The sequence below is a fragment of the Panthera tigris genome, chromosome A1 (assembly GCF_018350195.1).
Source record: "Panthera tigris isolate Pti1 chromosome A1, P.tigris_Pti1_mat1.1, whole genome shotgun sequence".
NCBI classification, from domain to species: domain Eukaryota; kingdom Metazoa; phylum Chordata; class Mammalia; order Carnivora; family Felidae; genus Panthera; species Panthera tigris.
The window spans coordinates 110,441,681-110,458,848 of NC_056660.1; the positions used below are offsets into that span (position 1 = coordinate 110,441,681).

Here is a 17,168-nt window from a genome sequence, read left to right on the forward strand (position 1 = left end):
GTGGAGATGACTAACAAGCCAGTGCTGCCCTCCGGCACCCCCAGGCCCACCTCTGCACCATGTGGGCACCTCTGCCTGCTGGGCTGTGGATCCTCTGCCAGTCGTTTGCAAGTCTGACCCTTAGACTGAGGTCAGAATGAGCAGTGAGGCTCGCAAGGAGCCGGAAGAAGCATGGAAAGTCATGAGGGGAGGAGGAGGGGTGGGTAAAGGCGCTGAGGCAGAGAGGAGCTAGGCACCAGGGCGGGAGAAGGGCAAGCCAGCGTGGCTGGATGGTGGCTGGTCGAGGATGAGTGGGGCGCACGTGCACTAAGGCCGGGGAGCCATGTCCAGCTATTGCCACCAGGCGGGCTCTTGGTTGCCAGCAGCCCTGGCAGGTAGGTAGGCAGGTGGTGTGGCCAGAACTCCCAATCCCAGGGGTCCCGGAACCCACTGAAGCATTTTTAGGGTCAGGGAGGGAGGCACTGGTTCAGGGAACTCTGACCAACCAGGCTGGAGAAAGGAAACTGGGGTGAGGACTGGCACGCCGTCCCCTCTACCCCCAGGTTTTGTCCATGACCAACCATAAGGCCTTTGTAGCACAGTAGGTAGAATCCCAGCTCTGCCACTTATTGTGTGATCTTGGGCAAGCTGTGTGACCTCTTAGTGCCTCAGTTTCCTCATCTACCAAATGGGTGTAATATACCTATATCCTAGGTTTGTTTAAAAGCATAGGAGTTAAACTCTGTAAGGTGTTCAGAACTGTGCCTGAGACATGGTAACCACTCAGTTATCATTGGAAAATGTTTTTCTCTCAGCCTGAAACATTTTTTTGGCTGGCACACAGGCACTCAGTGATGAAAGCGGACTGAATGTGTCTGCCAGTTGTAATCAACAGAGAATCTGGGTGTGTGTGTGTGTGTGTGTGTGTGTGTGTGTGTGTGTGTGTGTGTCAGTGGGTGGGGGAACAGGAGGGCGGGAACTTCTGGCACCATCTCTGCCACAGGGAGGCTTGCTGGAGGTGGCCAGCGCGGTGGGGGGGGGGGGGCATTCAGGTCTCACACACTCCCCCACCCCCAGGCGTGAGGCCCGAGGAAGCAGCAACTTTCTTCACTGGGAAAGTGTTGTGGGGCTCAAGCTTTTGGGGGTTTTCAGAGTCAACCGTCAGAGGCGAGGGAGTTTCTCTGCTGGTGGTGGCAAGGGCTCTCAGGGTGCACACAGCCTGTGAGCAGACCGCTGCGGTCTGCAGGGAAAATGCCGACTGTGTTTATTTTTCACCTGAGCCTGCAGGAAGTAGGGGGGCGAGGGGGTGAGGCAGGGCAGCCCAGCTGGGCCCAAGCTCAACCTCAGAGCAGAAGAGACCTATCCCGGAGTCCCTTATTTCTCCCTCCTCCTGTCCCACCCTACCTTTGGACCCCCCCCTTTCCTGGTTCCTGCCTACTCAACGAGAGGAATTTCTAGCCATGGGCTAATGAGAATGTCCTGGAAGGCTGAGAGTCACCTTTGGGACAACAGATTGGGAGTTGGAGTGGCTAGGAGCAGTCAAAGCAATGCAATAGCAGGAGGAATAGCAGACACAGCCTCCCAGCCCTAGGGTCTCCGGGTCCTGGCCCCGCTCTGTAGTGCTGCAGTCTGGCTATGTGTTTGGGGGGGACAGGGTGCAGACACAGGCAAAGAAGGGGATCCTGGAGTGTCCTCACCAAGGAGTATGGGCTGCTGTTGAGTCTTTGATTTGCTGATGCATTCCACCATGCTGCGAATACTTCCTGAGTGCCCAGGTCTATCCTTGGCCCTCTACCCTCACATAAGAGAGGTGAGGTTGTATAGTCGAGATGCTCAGGGCCCCATGGGGACAGTCAACCCAGGCCTGCCAGGCAGGTATCATCAGAGGGAGGACAGGAGAGGAGCTCCAGTCATCAGGTTCCTCATGCACATGCTAGTCCCCAGGCAACCCCACCTTGTCTGGGCAGCCTGGCCCTGGGACAGCCTTGTGCTGAGGCCGTGGAGCGGGACGTTCCACTGGCTGAGGGGGGTGTGGGGCACCGGGCCCTATGCCCGACATTCCCCCTGGCTACCACCACAGACACAGGGGGCCAGGGAGTGTGAGGCTGGGGGGCAGCATGCATAAACGTGGGAAGGACTGGCCGAGCCAGTGCCCTCCCCTGGATCCCTGGCCACCTCAGGGCCTCTAGCTGCTGGCATGTTCTCTGCCCCACCCCTGCCTACCTGGCATCTCTCCTGGGGTTTGGCTGCAGACTCCTGTTTAATTAGAGGCTTTTCCCCAGTTCCCAGGGAAGGCTGGTGGACAGGATAAGCCCTCTGACCATCGGGCAACGCCTCCTACCTCCCACCCCCTCCATACCCGTTGTCCACCTTCATCCCAGGCCAGAGACCGTAGGCTGAGCTGGATTCTGAGATTTCCAAGCCTGGCTGTGCTGCAACCTGGGGCTTAACCAGCCTGGCCAAGGAGAGTCAGCTCTGGTCCTCCCTCAGGTGAGGGGGCTCTCCATGGTTTCTTGGCCAAAGCTAGCCCTCCCCAAGAAGGGTGGTTTGCTGAGAAACGTACTGTGGAGGTACCCTCTCCTGCCTGGAAGCAGGCTTCCCTCCACCCGCCCCCCCCCCCACCACCACCCTTTTCCTGGGCAGAGTGGGACTGTCCTCCTGTAGCTGGCACCTTGGACCCCAGGCTCTGGTTCTAAGACTTCCTTCCCACGGTCCCACTCCCCAGCCAGGCTTACATTCCTGGGGGCCAAAGAGCCAGAACCGGGACTTAGATGGCAAGGCCTTCTCTGAAGCAGGAGCTTACTTACACTCAAAAGCCCCCAGGCCGGAGGGATCTTTGGAGGAAGTTCATTTCAACTAATGGGCCAGGGCTCCGGGCGTGGCAAATGGTGGAATGCCTTCTACCAGAGTCCCAGGTTCTTGAGGGAACGGTCTCTGACCTGTCTCCCTGTCCCAAGGCCTGGTCAGGGCTGATGCTGTCTGGCTGCTACTGTCCTGGTTGCCTATCAGGATAAATTGGTCCCAGAGGCTTCCAGGAAGCTTCCTAGGCCTTCGGCTGCTGCTCTCCAAAATTCTAACATAGTTTTTGCATCTGTGATCAGTGAGGTAATCAGGGCTGATTTGCTCATCGCTTTTCAAGGGGCATAATGACCCAGGATTCTGTAGTGAAGAAGTTGATGTAAAGGTCAGGGAGCCTTAGAGCTAGGCTTCCCAGCCCACTTCATTGTGGCTCACTTAAAAATTATCACTAGACTGGGGTGCCTGGGTGGCTCCGTTGAGCATCCGACTCTTGGTTTGGGCTCAGGTCATGATCCCAGGGTCGTTGGATTGAGCCCCACATCAGGCTCCATGCTGAGCCTGGAGCTTGCTTAAGATTAATTCATTCTCGTTCTGTCTCTCCCTCCCTGCCTCCCTTCCTCCTCACCCTCCCCCTCTCTCTCACCCTCCCTCCCTTCTCTCCCACCCCGCCCCTCTCCCCCCACTTGCATGTGCATGTGTTCTCTAATAAAAAAATTAAAAATACGTATCCTTACACTAACTGGAGAAGGAGGCTGGAGGCTGGAGGCTGAAGCACACATGGGAAATGCTGGGCATAGTGAGCAGGGAAGAGAGGGAGGCATTCAGGTTAGGGAGAGAGTGGGCCTCACCACACACAGTTTTGTAGGTCATCTAAGGCTGTTTCTGGCTCTGGGCAGGGGAATGGTGTGATCTGAGGCACGGGTTTGCTGGATGGAAGAATGGCGAAGGGCAAGAGGCTACTGGAGTTGTCTGAGTGGGAAGCGACTGGGGCTTGGACTGAGTTGGGGATAGGAAGAAGTGGTGGGCTCTCAATTATCTTGAAAGTAGAGCCATTAGGATTGCCTGACAAATTGGAGACGTGTGTGAGAGAAGAGAGTCCAGGATTACTCCAAGATGTCTGAGCATCTGGAAGGAGAGCATTGCCAGTAACTGGGGAAGACGGAGAGGAGCATTTGGTGCAGCACACCAGAGGCTCTGCTTTGGCCATAATGGGTTTGGGCAGCATTTCTGACTTTTGGGTAGACTTGGTGAGTATGCATTCGGGGAGGGGTGTTCCCTAGGGGAAGTAGGGGCTGAGATAGAAATGTCAGTAATCAGATGAGGACATTTAAAGCTACCACTCTGGATGAGAACACTCTGGAAAGGATGGTACATGGAAAGCCAAGGGCCCATCTTGGGTGGGGTCAGGAAGAAGATGAGGAGCCAGAAATTAGCCCAAGAAAGAATGGCCTCTGAGCTTGGAAGAAAATAGGTCAGTGTGGCATTCTGGAAGCCAAGCAAAGGAAGTCTTTCAAGGAGGAGGGAGAAATCGGTTGTGTCCAGTGCTGCTGAGAGGTCAGGTAGGAGGAAGACTGAGAACTGACCATTGAGTTCAGCAGCGTGGCAGTCACTGGGGACCTTGACAAGCGCCATTTGGTGAAGTGATGGGGCAGGGGATTGGCTAGGCTGACAGGAGCACAAGACTAAGAACAGGAAGCCGAGGATGGCGATGGCTCTCCTGAGGTTTCCAACAAAAGGGAGCAAGACATGAGGTGGTGGCTGAGCAAGATGAAGATTTACAGATGGGAGAAATGGCAGCCTGTTGGTACCCTAGTGGGAATGAGCCTGGGCTTGCAAAGTGCTTGGCACAGTACCTCACAGGTTGCAGGCAGTCAACACGTGAAGGATTCCACAGGTGTCCACATACCCCACAGCCTTTCGAACCCACTCTTGCCAGCCCGAGGATCCTACTTTCTACCTTCCATTCCTACACATACTCTGACTCTGATTCTGCGGTCACTTCTGGGGATAAAGAAGGCCAGAGTGTGGCATGAGCCTCTCAGCGTGCTCAGGAAACCTTAGAACAGGAGCAGTAAAGTCCCAGTACCCAGGGCCTGGAGACACCATGGCCTCCCCGGGTGATGTTGCCAAGTAGGCTACCAGGTGGGTCTTCCGTCCCCAGGCAAATCCCCTCCGGTGGATTCAGACCAAAACCGTCTGGCCCATGTGAGGCTAGCACCACAGGGCCAGGGAAGGACTGTGAGTAGCATTTCTTTGTGCAGGTAAGGGGCTTCCTGAACGTCCCTTCCTCATGACTCTACACCTGGGTAATAGAGCTCTTGGGTATCCCGTGGCTTTACTCTTACAACAACCCTATGATCATCTCCATTTGACAAGAAAACAGATGCTCCGGTATTACAGTAAGTTCTTAAAGGCCACACACGTTAGAACCAGGATCTAAACGTGGTCAGCTGACTCCTCCTCAGGCTCACAGTGGGGACTCCTTCCTAGGCTGCCCCAGGAAGCCAAGAGAAGGCTCCAGGGAGAGGTGCTCAGGAAGGGGTTGTGGTGCCACACATCCATGCCCACCACAAAGCTGCCACTGCTTTTGGGACACCAACCCCTGTCTGAGGACAGAAGGTCCTGGTATGTAAGGTTCTCAGTGGGCAGATGAACGAGCTCGGGATTGAACAGGTGGGCGGTGTTGGTAACTTCCCCAAGCCCTGCCGGGAGGGATGCTGCAGCTTGGAACCCAGCCTCAAGCTCCCCTGGAGGCAGGAATGTGGGGAAGAGGGCAGCCAGGGCAGTTGCCAGGAAGTGTGGGAGCCTGTATCCCCCTGAAGCCTCACACCTTGGCTGAGTCACAATTCATACCTGGCCTTTTCTCACCTCACCCTGGACCACAGACTGCCAAACCCAAGGGACCTGTGCCTCACCATAAGCTACCCTAAGCTTCCCCAAACCTAGTGATGCAGGGAGCGTGAACCCCATCCATTACACAAGAGAGGAAACTGAAGCCCAGAGATGTTAAGGAGTCTGGCTAAATTCACCCACAGGATGGGAAGGAGCCCAGGCCACAACCTCTCATGGCTGTCGTGCTCCAAAGCTGTCCCGTTTCTTCTGTGCCAGGAGTCAAGACACTTATCTGTGCTCCTAGCCAGCAGAATCCCCCCAGGTGAACTTTTCCAAGTGGAAGCTGAGCCTCAATTGTAGATGATGTTTCCAGGGTCCTGGACTGTGCAGATGTGCACTGGGGATGTGCAGAGCTGTGCCTTGGCCCCAAGCAGCACCTCCCTGTGGCTGGGTCGTACGGGGAGCCCCCTTCCCAGCATGAGTCATCTCCTGACAGATCCGTGTGACTAGTGAGAAAAGTAAGAGTCCTGTATTGCTGAGGAGACAGGAAGTGTGGGGGCTGGGTGGGTCGGCCCTGGAGGAAGCCTGGCCCCACCTGACCCACCTGCTCTGAGTTAGAGTGCTAATGGGAACCTTCCTTGTGCCCACAAATCCTGTTAAGCTTGAGGTGGAACAGAGGGTCAGACTTAGGACCCCCAAGTCTGGGGGTGGAGAAGTAGGAAAAAGAACTCCAGGCTGTCTTGGGGTAAGCCAGGTCTTCAGACCATTACCTGGTGTCTGGGGCTGGAGGGTATGAGAAGCGCCCCCATACAAGCCACAGGGCCTCAGAGAAATGGTGGCGGGGTGGGGGGTGGTCTCAGACCTAGAGGCAGGAAATTTCCTGGACAGGAGAGGTGCACCTCCTGGAACTGAGTATACAGAAACCAAGAGACTCTGTAGGTGATGGGATTGCTTGAGCAAAGTCTGGGGGGCTGTGGGCAGGGCCACTAGACATAGGATGTCTTGAGTGGTGCCCCTTCCCCTGAGGCCTGTGGTTTTAACCACCCCCACTTTCCTTTGACATTTGGGCTACCCACACAGCTAAAAGGGGCTCTGTTTATATGTATGCCCCCAGCCCTGTGCCTTCCTCCTTCGGGTCTCCCCACATTCACACCCTCCCTCCTCATTTTTCAGCACAACAAGGCCAGTCAGCCAGCCCACAGCGTCCCACAGCTCTCTCCTCTCTATGAACATTTCAGCAGCCCACACCCTACACCTGCACCAGCCGACATCAGCCAGAAGCAAGGTATGGATCTGGGAAGGGGAGGGGCCTGCCGGTCCCAGAGCCTAGGGGCCAAGTCCTAGGCTTCTGGGTCCAGGGGGGTTAGCCCCTTTTTAACAACTGGAAAGCCTGGGGCTGGGCAAACTCAAAACCCCAAGAAAAATGCCAGAAAGATGGCCTGGGAGCCTGAGAGCAGGTGGTACTAGGTCAAACTTGGAAGGTTTCCGGTTGAGGTAGGAGCCCACATCCTGAATGACCTCCCAGTGCCAGTATATGGGAGCAGGAATCTGTGTAAAACTGAAGACTGTAAAACCTGTATCCTTCCCTCCCTGCCCACCCCCCTCAATGAGAAAATGGAAAGTGGTGGTTGTGATGGCTGATTCACCTCAGCCTCAGGGAAAGTCATTCTGAAATCAGCCATTGTCGGCTGTGGGAAACCTGCTGACTCAACTCTGGGGAGCCAAAGGGGGTGGGTGGAACCCTGGCTGTCCGGGCCAGGGGGCCTGCCTCCTGCCCAGAAAGCCAGGCCAGAGCCCCCAGCTTAGAGGCCCCAGCTGAAGACCAGCAGCGGGCCGGGGCATGATGAGGCCCAGCCATCCCACTCCTGAGTGACTCCAGCTCTCCCACTCTCCCACTGGCAGCCTGTATCCTTAGGCTAGTCACCCTGCCACTCTGCCCTTGCTTCCCTAGCCTATAAACGGGGTACCATTATCACACTGGAACAGTCCTCAACAAACCAGTATGTCTGGTCCTCTAGCTAATGGGAGGTGGGAGAGGCCCCACAGGAAGGCCTAGGAGGCAGTAACTAGCAGAAGTGGCTTCCAGGTCAGGATAGATCATTTACTCGGCCCCTCTCCACTGTAGGAGTTCACAGGCCTCTGCAGACCCCTGACCTCTCTGGCTTCTACTCTCTGACCTCAGGCAGCATGGGACAGCTTCCCCACACTGTGAGCTGGTGAGTGTGAACCCAGTGGGAAGAGGGCACCTTGCGCTGGGGAAACCCGTACCTGCCGTTTCCTTTTCCTTCTCCGTCCTTCTCACAGCACCCCGCTGCCAGGTCTTGCGTCTGTACCAGGAGCTGCCCGGCAGCTCTGTTCATTGCCCATGTAGCCCAGCACGCTGCCCTTGGCTCCTGGTCGAGACCTCCTGCATTCAACATCTGCCTCAATGTCTGAGAGACTTGGTAGGGGTGGGGAGCACCAAGCCACTCAGGGTTAGGAGAGTATGTAAGGAAGAAAAGGCAGGCCCACCTGAGCAGGGAGGGGCATTATGAATGGTCCCAAGAGGCTGTTGCCTCTCAGCCACCTGGTGGGCAGGGGGGATACAACGCTCATCCCAGTGCCTACTGGGGACTGGTCCCCTGGCTGAGCTTCCTGAGGAACAGTGTTCTTTGCCCCCTCTGGTGCCTGCCTGATTCCAAGCCCCTGGCCGGCTCCTTGAAAAGCTTGCTTAGAGGGTCAGTGAAGGCTGGGCCAGCAAAAGCCAGCCTGAACCTCGAGTCAGTAGACCTAGGTGTGGGCCAGAGGGCTGGTCTGGAGCTGGAGCCAGGTCTTGGTGGGCTGGTTGGTCCTTTGCTCATCAACCACAGTGTGTTCTGGATGCGTCTCTAGCCTCTCCAGGGTGGGGCAGCACCCCACAGCAGGAAATCTTGGTTTCCCGGGAAGGTAGGGAAGCCCAGAGGTCCAACCTGAGGCCCACCTGCCCTTTTCCACTTGCTCTTTATCCATATTCAGCTCACTCTTCTATTCCCATATTCTCCTTGGACAGTGCTCCATCCTCAGTACCAGTCAGGAGTATACCCACAGATACTCCCAGGATTGGGGTTTGCCAATCCTTGGGTGTACTACCCAGGTCAGGGACCCAACAATTACAGGGCAGTATTAGCAGTGCTTTTATTGGGGACTGTAAGAGCCCAGAGGGGTGCCTCATCCAGCCTGGGATTTCCAGGGCTTTTAGGAAAAAAAGTCATTTAGCCAAGCAAGAGCTGAACAAAGACCAGGAGTTGAAAGGGAACAAAGCGGGCAGAACAGTCAGTGTCAACAGTGACTGCAAAAGCCCTAGGACAGGTATCAATGCTGTGCTGATGAGGAAATTTTAGGAAGTAAGGCTGGAGGTGAGCTGGAGGTAGGGGAGGTGGGGGGGGGGGGGTCTACTGAGCTGGGTCCCAGGAGAATACTGCCATTTCTGCCCTTTAAGCACCAGTACAAGTCTGTAGAGGGAAGTACGGGCAGCACAGGTTGCCCTCTAGTGGCAGATGCTTCATATACATGCTGGAGGAGTCCTAGTGGAGGCCAAATTGCCATACCCTATGGGTCAAGCAAGGTGGGGAAGTCTTTCCCTACATCTGGCCAGTAGCCAGACTGCTAACAGCTGTCTCTCCCAACCACAGGCCCAGCCCTCCTCTCTACCCCCTGTCCCCTTCCTGCGGATATAGACAGCACTTCCCTGCCCCCACTGCAGCCCCTGGCGCCCCCTACCCCAGGTGAGTCCCATACCTTGCAGCCAGGCTCCTGCTTCCTGTTGCCCAGGCTTCAGAGCCCACATGAGGCCGTGCCCAGGCCCGTGCTTGCCCTGTGCTAGTTGTCTGTCCATCCGTCCGTCTGTCATTCTGCAGCCCCCTGCTGCCCTGTGCCTGAGAATGAAGCCGGTGGGAGAGCCAGAGGCCTCAGCCCAGGTCAGACCATGCAGCCGAGCACCCTAGAGCAGCCAGGGCCAGTGAGTGCACACCCGTGCTTGTGCTTCTGCCTCTGCACGCGTGAATCAGCCCATGTGCAGGTGTGTGTGCACTCACCTGTGTTGTGCATCCCTGCTGAAGGGCGGGACAAGCCAACTCTCCTGGGCATTCCGTGAGCTCTGCCCAAGCTGAGGCATCACCTTTTACATGGGTCTGCGACAGTAGGCCCTTGGGGACTGCCTGCTCAGAGAAAGGAGCAAGGGCAGGGTGGTTTCCACAGAACAACAAAAAAGTGAAGTAAAAGGTATGTGTGTATACGTTTGTGTCCCTTCACTTTGCACACTCCCTCAGTAACAGACTCAGACCTGGTGTGGAATAAGGAACTCAGCAGACAGTTCCAGCCCTATTGGAATTTACAGCCCAGGGTGGGAGGTATGGACCTAGCACTGACAGCTGAATGGGCTATCTGGGAGATGGGAAAACCCTAACCAGACCCCAGCCAGGGCAGGGACACAGATTGGAAGAACTTCATGACATCTGAGCACAGGGGACAAAGGGAACAGCACTAGTTGGGGATGGCTAGGAATGGAAAGCGATGGAAAACAGGGGAAAAGATGGAGCTAAGAAGTGTCAGCAGAGATGTTCATTCAAGGCAGGGCAGGTCCTTCGGAGGAGCCTGGGTTTTATTCTGTGAGCAACGGGGGGAGTTTCAGCAGGAGGGGCCAAGAGCACTCAAGTGTTTAAAAGGTCACTCTGGGAGTTGTGTGGAGGCCTGCAGGGCTCAAGCAGGAGAGTAAGGAAGCTCACGGGGTAGCTACAGGTTCAGGAGGTTGAGCTGGTGAAAGCACAAGGTAAGGGAACAGATTCAAAGCTATTTAGGACTTAGTAACCACCTGAATGACATGTATACAGATTTCTGCGGTGTCTGTAACATTCTGGAAGCAGGTGTTTGTGTTGGTGTGTATCTGTGTACTCGTGTGCCAGCCACTGGAGGTGGGGTGTCTGTTCATCTGTCATTGTGTACTGTGCAGGCGGCTCCGTGTGTCCAAAGCTCTGGACTCTACATTCCTGGCTCAATTTTAACTCTCCTTCTGCCTGTAGGTTCACCCACCCATCCCTGATGCTAGGCTCCGGTGTGCCTGGTCACCCTGCAGCCATCCCCCACCCGGCTATCGTACCTCCCTCAGGCAAGCAGGAGCTGCAGCCATATGACCGTAGCCTGTGAGTGAAAAGGCCCACAGTGTGGAAGAGGGAGGGGAACACGCGAGCAGATCTCAGGCTCCCATCTGTTGATCTGCCAGGGAAAACATTCCTCCTGCCAGGCTCCATGCCTGCTGCCTAGAAACTCCAGGGACTGCCAGAGAGGGCCTCTGGTCAAGCCATCTTGTTCTTGCCACTGACCAGAATTTTATTTTGTTTCAGTTTATTTATTTAAGCATCTCTACACCCATTGTGGGGCTTGAACTCAAAACCCTGAGATCGAGAGTCACACACTCGTCCGACTGAGCCAACCGGGTGCCCCTGACCAGTGTTTTTTGATCCTTAGAAGCAGGAGGGAATGGATGGGGTGTGGAACAAAGATTTAGTTTGAGCCAACAGGGGAGGGGTTGTGAAGTCCTTAAACAGGTTTTTCTCACTTAGGTGCAGTATTTCTGTAAGGAAGTTACTTAGTTTTGATCACCCATTTTGGAGTAACTAACAAAGATACCATTTACAAAACCCTAGTTTCTATGCACTGGCACACACATTGGACACATGCTAGAAGAAGGTAGTAGCTTTAGCTGGATACTGGGGGCTCCTGTGTGATCTGGACTTGTGCCTCTCAGGAAGACACAGGCAGAATCCAAGGCAGAGAAAGAGGCCAAGAAGCCAACCATCAAGAAGCCACTCAACGCCTTCATGCTGTACATGAAGGAGATGAGAGCCAAGGTCATTGCAGAGTGTACACTCAAGGAGAGTGCTGCCATCAACCAGATCCTGGGCCGCAGGGTGAGGCCACGGGCAGGTGGGCTGGCAGGGTTGTCCCCTGGTGCTGCCTGTTGACTCCCTGATGCACCACCATCTCTACCCCTCCTTTCCCGCTGCAGTGGCACGCGCTGTCTCGGGAAGAGCAGGCCAAGTATTATGAGCTGGCCCGAAAAGAGAGGCAGCTGCACATGCAGCTCTATCCAGGCTGGTCGGCGCGGGACAACTATGTGAGTGTCCGATGACAGACAGGGATGGGTAGGGGAACCTTCAAGATGCCATGCCCCGGGCCACAGTCTCAACGGGGAAAGGCAGACCACTGTCCTGAAAGCACAGATACAGAGGGCAGGTACAGTATAGGGCTCAAGGCCTCACCTGGCCAGCTCCAAAGCCAGCTAAACAAGGGAAGCTGCCCTAAAAGGCAGGCCCATGCCCTCTTTTCCACCTAGGACATACTCCCCCTCAGGGCTGTTGCGCAGCATTTGGCCACAAAGGCAGGAGGGGCGTATGGGGCCCTGTAAGTCTTCTCCATTCAAAATGGAGACCAGCATGGGAGAGGGAGGAGTCGTCTCTAACTCCCATGGTACCCTGGTAAAAATTGCAGTCAAATACTAGGCCTTCCATGTAGAAGGGATCATGTACCCAGAATCTCAGCAACAGGCAAGCAAGGCTGCAGGTCTTCCAACCACTCACTCAATGGAGTTATAAAGGGACCACCTGCCAGATCCAAGCATCCCTCCCTTTATTCCCTGCAGGGGAAGAAAAAGAGGCGGTCACGAGAAAAGCACCAGGAGTCCAACACAGGTGAGGCTTTCCCTCAGCAGTGCACACTCCCCTCCAGGCCCACATTTCATGAGCACCCTGCTCTGGCCCAGAGGGAGGGACAGAGTACTGAGCCACATACCTTCAAAGGCCTGGGCCCTTTGGAAACAAGGCCAACTTCTCATAAGTCAAATACCCTTGTGAAGAATAGCTGTACCGAGTTCTTTGACCAGAGTTAACACTGGTGTACTGCCTTGCCACACGTCTCCTACCTTTGCTAGCGCTGCTAGGAGAAATGGACTCTACGATTCTGCCACAATGGGCAGCAGTCTGTATGGGTGGAGGTGCAGCCATGTCTAGGTCCAGAAGTCACACAGCTTTAGTTTCCATCTGAAAATGTGTGTAGACTAGGTTTAAGCTACAGCAGGAGGGGGATGTGGGTCAGGCAGATTGCGCAGGGAGTTGGGGGAGGGGGGCAGTGAGGCAGAAGAGGCTGGATCACCGTGGGCCTCCCTGGGCTCCTCTCCCACTGCTCCTGTGCTGCAACCTGAGAGGAGCCAACATGATAGGATCCCCTCCTTCCCCCACCTCCACCATTCTTCCCACTGCCTCTACCGCCTAGCTAGGTGTCCACCTTTCCTGATACCTTGGCTCTGGGTCTCGGGGCTCCCACCGGGGCTGGCTGTGCCATGGCAAGGCCCTGTGCCCATGGGACCTATGGGGTATCTGTGACTGGCTGACACTGATGTTACCTCTTCTTTCTGGGCCCTGCTCTGCCCTGCTGCCTGCCTGCTCGCCCTCTGCCCTGCTCTGCCCCTCTGGCATGGCTGTGAGCAGACCCTGGCTCGCCTAAGAAATGCCGTGCTCGCTTTGGCCTCAACCAGCAGACGGATTGGTGTGGTCCGTGCAGGTGGGTTTGTCCCCACCACCATCCTCCCTTTGCTTCAAGCTGCTTCCCCGATTCTGCACATGTTCTGCTAGGCCTGTAGCCCTCATTTGGTACCCCGTCCCATCACATACCACACACTGGGGAGCACCTGCCCTCCGGAGGATGAGGTGGAGAGACAGATTCAAGAAGGTAGTTCTGGTGCCTAGTGCCTGGAGTCCTCTGTTAATGATGGTCTGACGCTAAGCTTAGCATATCCACAGCAGGCCTTATCATCCACCTCATTCAGGTGACCTAAGCCCCTGCTACCAGGCCTAGAACTCACCATGGTCCACCAGTTCCCTCACTTCTTCAAATTGGGATTCCTGCTTGTATTATCCGGAACGCTTAAATCTAAGAAAATCAAGGTGACTATAGTAGAGAACCACCTGGCTTGTACTGAGACCAAAGGATGGGAGAGGCAGGGAGACAGGAACAGGGGTACACCTGGGCTGTCCTATCAAAAGGGCCATACCAGGCTCTGGGGCACTAAATGTGTGTTTTGCCATACAACAGAGAAATGCCTGTGTGAAAAGAAGGTATGCTTACCACATGGCAAAAGTTTGCCTCGTTGAGGCCAGGCCTGGTAGTTCCTCATGGACTCTAAGAAATATTGTCCAGTCCCTCAAAGTGCCTACATGCTCCTCTCCAAGGGCAAAAAGGAATTTGGGGAGTATGTGTGTATATGTACACACGTCGGGAGGCTATTTGTGTTGCTCTGCCTGAGCACTACTATGAGCACTGCAGTCCTTTGCCTTAATGCAGATATGAGCCCCACAAACACGTGAAGCAGGGGCTCAAAGGCCCAAACTAGGAGATGGCTCCCCTGGAAAACAGGAGGGAGCCCACAGGGCTAGCCTACAGAAGGTTCCTGGGCCACCTTGTGGCTGCGCTGGGAACTGCACCTGTTCCAGGTTTGGGCCAGGCCCAGCAGAATCACAGTGCTACTAGGTGTGAAGGCACAGGCACATCACCCAAGTCCTGGGGAGAGGGGACAAGAGGTCAGGCCTGTGCAAAGACAGCATTTTCTGGTTGTGGTGTATGACTATGAATTCACCCTCTGTTTACAGATAACTCTCTTCACTATTCCTAGGAGGAAAAAGAAATGCATTCGGTACTTACCCGGAGAAGGCCGCTGCCCCAGCCCAGTTCCTTCCGATGACAGTGCTCTAGGCTGCCCCGGGTCCCCAGCCCCCCAGGACTCGCCCTCATACCTCCTGCTACCCCACTTTCCCACAGAACTGCTTGCTAGCCCTGCGGAGCCAGCGCCTACATCACCGGGTCTCTCGGCTGCTCTCAGCCTCCCAGCCCCCTGGACCCCAACAGGCCCCCCACAGCGTCCTGCAGAGTACACAGCTGCAACGACAGGAATCTCAGAGACAGGCAGCCTAGCATGTACAGGACACGTGGCCGCCACCAGGGGCTCATCCTCTGAGAGGAAGCGACAGAGCCCCAAAGCACGTGGGAACTGGCCAGAGGCCCTGTTACCTCCCTCTCAGGGACCGGGCCCAGGAGACTTCCGAGGCTGCACAACTTCTGCCTGAACCCCGGGGCCATCAGTTCAAACTACGCCAAATGGTGGGAATCATCAGATCTGCATTGTGTCATCTAATTAAGGGCATCCCTTGTGCCTACAGCAGCCTGCATCTGTTCCTTTTACCCTCTATCTTGCTGCCCAGATGCCCCTGCCTCCCTTGCTTTTCTACTATAGGTCACAGATAGGCTGGACTAAGCCCAGCTGCTTTCCCCACCCTACACCTCCTTGGTCCCATCACTGCCACGCCCTCCCCATACCACACACTTCAAGGACCAAGAATGAGCTGGTTTACAAAACCACATGTGAGCATGGTCACAACCACATGCTCAAGACAATAATGCTTCTCTTAACCTGGAGAAGCCCTGTTGACAGAAAAGGAGTTATTCATAAACTGGACCAGAGTAAGCCTTTTGTCCTCAAGAGCTTACAAGACTAGGAGGAAATGGAACAGGTTAAGTTTAGGCCTATTACCACAGGCAGTAGGAATAACCTGACACTACCTTATCAGGCAAGTGTGGGCAGTGAGAGGTATCTGGCTCTAGTTCGTATTACTTGGATATGTTTCCAAGAGCAACTCAACCTCCCAAGAAGCTCGGATACCAAGGTCCCATGCCTGTTACTAGTGACTGAACTCAAAAGAAATTATGGCCCCAAATCCAGCATGCATCCCTCCCTTACACCAAGAGCCTCTGTCACAGTTCTAGCTCCTGCTTGTCCAGGTCAGTCTAGCCAGCTCTTGGGCAGTTTTAAGAGGGCAAACCAAACCTCATGACCCCCAATGCTCACCTTACAGCACTGAAATAGCTTCAGCTTCACTTTCCCAAAGGGGCTGCCGGAAGGAGGACCATCAGCATCCAAGCAAGGAGCCCAGAGAACCTCTAGTGGTGGTCAGTGGGTTTTCACCACCACCTAGTTTAACCCATTTCTGAGCCAAGCTTCAAGCCTGAGCCTTAAAAAACAAACTTTTAATTTAACTTTTTTGTCTCCTCCTCACTGTATATAGCCTGAACCCAAAGAAAAAGGGCTGTTCCTATACCCACACACCCCTCAACAAAAGCCTTCATAGTTCCTACTTTAGCCACTGGCTTCTCAGAATCCAAAGATCATATATTCTAGTATAGTGTTGCAAGAAGTCTTGAGAAAAAGAAAAGGACTATTGTAGTGTTCAAAATATTTTTGTATTGTTAATGCATCATCATACAAAAACTTTTTTTAACATGAGAATAAAGATACTTTTTACTGGGTTTCTTTTTCAAAGTTGACCCTGAGGAATATGCTGTTTCAGTAACAGAGCATACAGACTACTTTTCTTCCCCACAGCCATAAAACTTGGGGTTTATTCTCTATTATGCTACACACATTCTAAAGACTTTCAGTCCACCTCACCTCCCTGCTGCAACCCCGAGAGCTAAGCTCATTCTAGGTGTAAACTAATCCAAGCCTTGGTCCTAACTCCCCAATCCTCGGACCTCACAAGTGATGCAGGTGCAGGCTAGCCTGCACAAGAGATTGCGCTGGAAACTGCCACCACGGACCCACATGACCACCAGGCTCCATCTTCCCCTCCATTTTCCTTCCACACAAAGACTGAACACAAGTATACATCCTATTTCAAGGAAAACCAGAACAGGAGTCTTCTATAATTTGGGATCAGAAATTTCAAAAGGGCATTTTAACAGCACCCTTTCTTCCCCAAAACTATTAAGGTGCTTGAGATATCTTGGTATTTTTTATACAAAGCCTCTCCAGTTTGCTAAATCTACAGACTTTTATACAGCAGTTTCCATCATGTTTAAGAATACAGCTAACTCCTAAAACCCAATATGAATGTAAAAGGTGTCATAAAGCCACCTCAATAGGTCAATCAACTGTTAGATACAAATGCTGGACAAGAACATCACAACAGCCAGCCACTGGGCCACGATCATGCATTGTACTTTTCACTGAGTTCTATTTTTGGGATTTTATGTTTGAAAATATTTATAAATAAAGTAATCTTCCAGAGTAGTGTCTATTTAAAGTAGGCCACTGGAAGCTGTAATCCCAGATGGGCTTTTTTCTCCAAAGAGTGAGAAGAAACCATTCTCTCGACATCTGTCCCATTTAAAGAATTCCACTCTGGCTAATGGCCTAGTTGTTTCAAAAACTACATTTTAAGGCTTATGCAAGACTGGGTTGCTGCATCTGATTTGGTGTCTTATTTAGAGCACACTGGGTACAGGAACAATGCACCCTTTGTGTATGTGAGGGTGAAGAGGGGAGGCATTGGCAACTTTGTTACAATCAAACCAGCCTTTTAAAAGAAGTGATTTCAAAGAGGAAACAAATCCTCCCAGATCACACCAGCAAATTCCTGAGGCCACAGGTGACTTGAGAGTGAAGCCCTAAATTCAACTTCAAATAGCATACCAGTTCCATCTCACTGCGAGCCAAG

The 17,168-nt window shown here is 53.8% G+C and overlaps 1 protein-coding gene across 1 annotated transcript in view; it reads left to right on the forward strand.

Annotated features, from left to right (window-relative positions):
• TCF7 (transcription factor 7) overlaps positions 1-14,642 on the forward strand; it is a 30,793-nt gene extending 16,151 nt beyond the window's left edge. The window contains 10 exon segments of the mRNA XM_042983925.1: positions 6,784-6,895; positions 7,736-7,826; positions 10,647-10,766; positions 11,372-11,534; positions 11,633-11,740; positions 12,266-12,314; positions 13,110-13,182; positions 14,291-14,459; positions 14,461-14,514; positions 14,516-14,642. Coding sequence (XP_042839859.1) covers positions 6,784-6,895; positions 7,736-7,826; positions 10,647-10,766; positions 11,372-11,534; positions 11,633-11,740; positions 12,266-12,314; positions 13,110-13,182; positions 14,291-14,459; positions 14,461-14,514; positions 14,516-14,632 — 1,056 coding nt within the window. The 3' untranslated portion in view covers positions 14,633-14,642.
• The last annotated feature ends 2,526 nt before the right edge of the window (positions 14,643-17,168 follow it).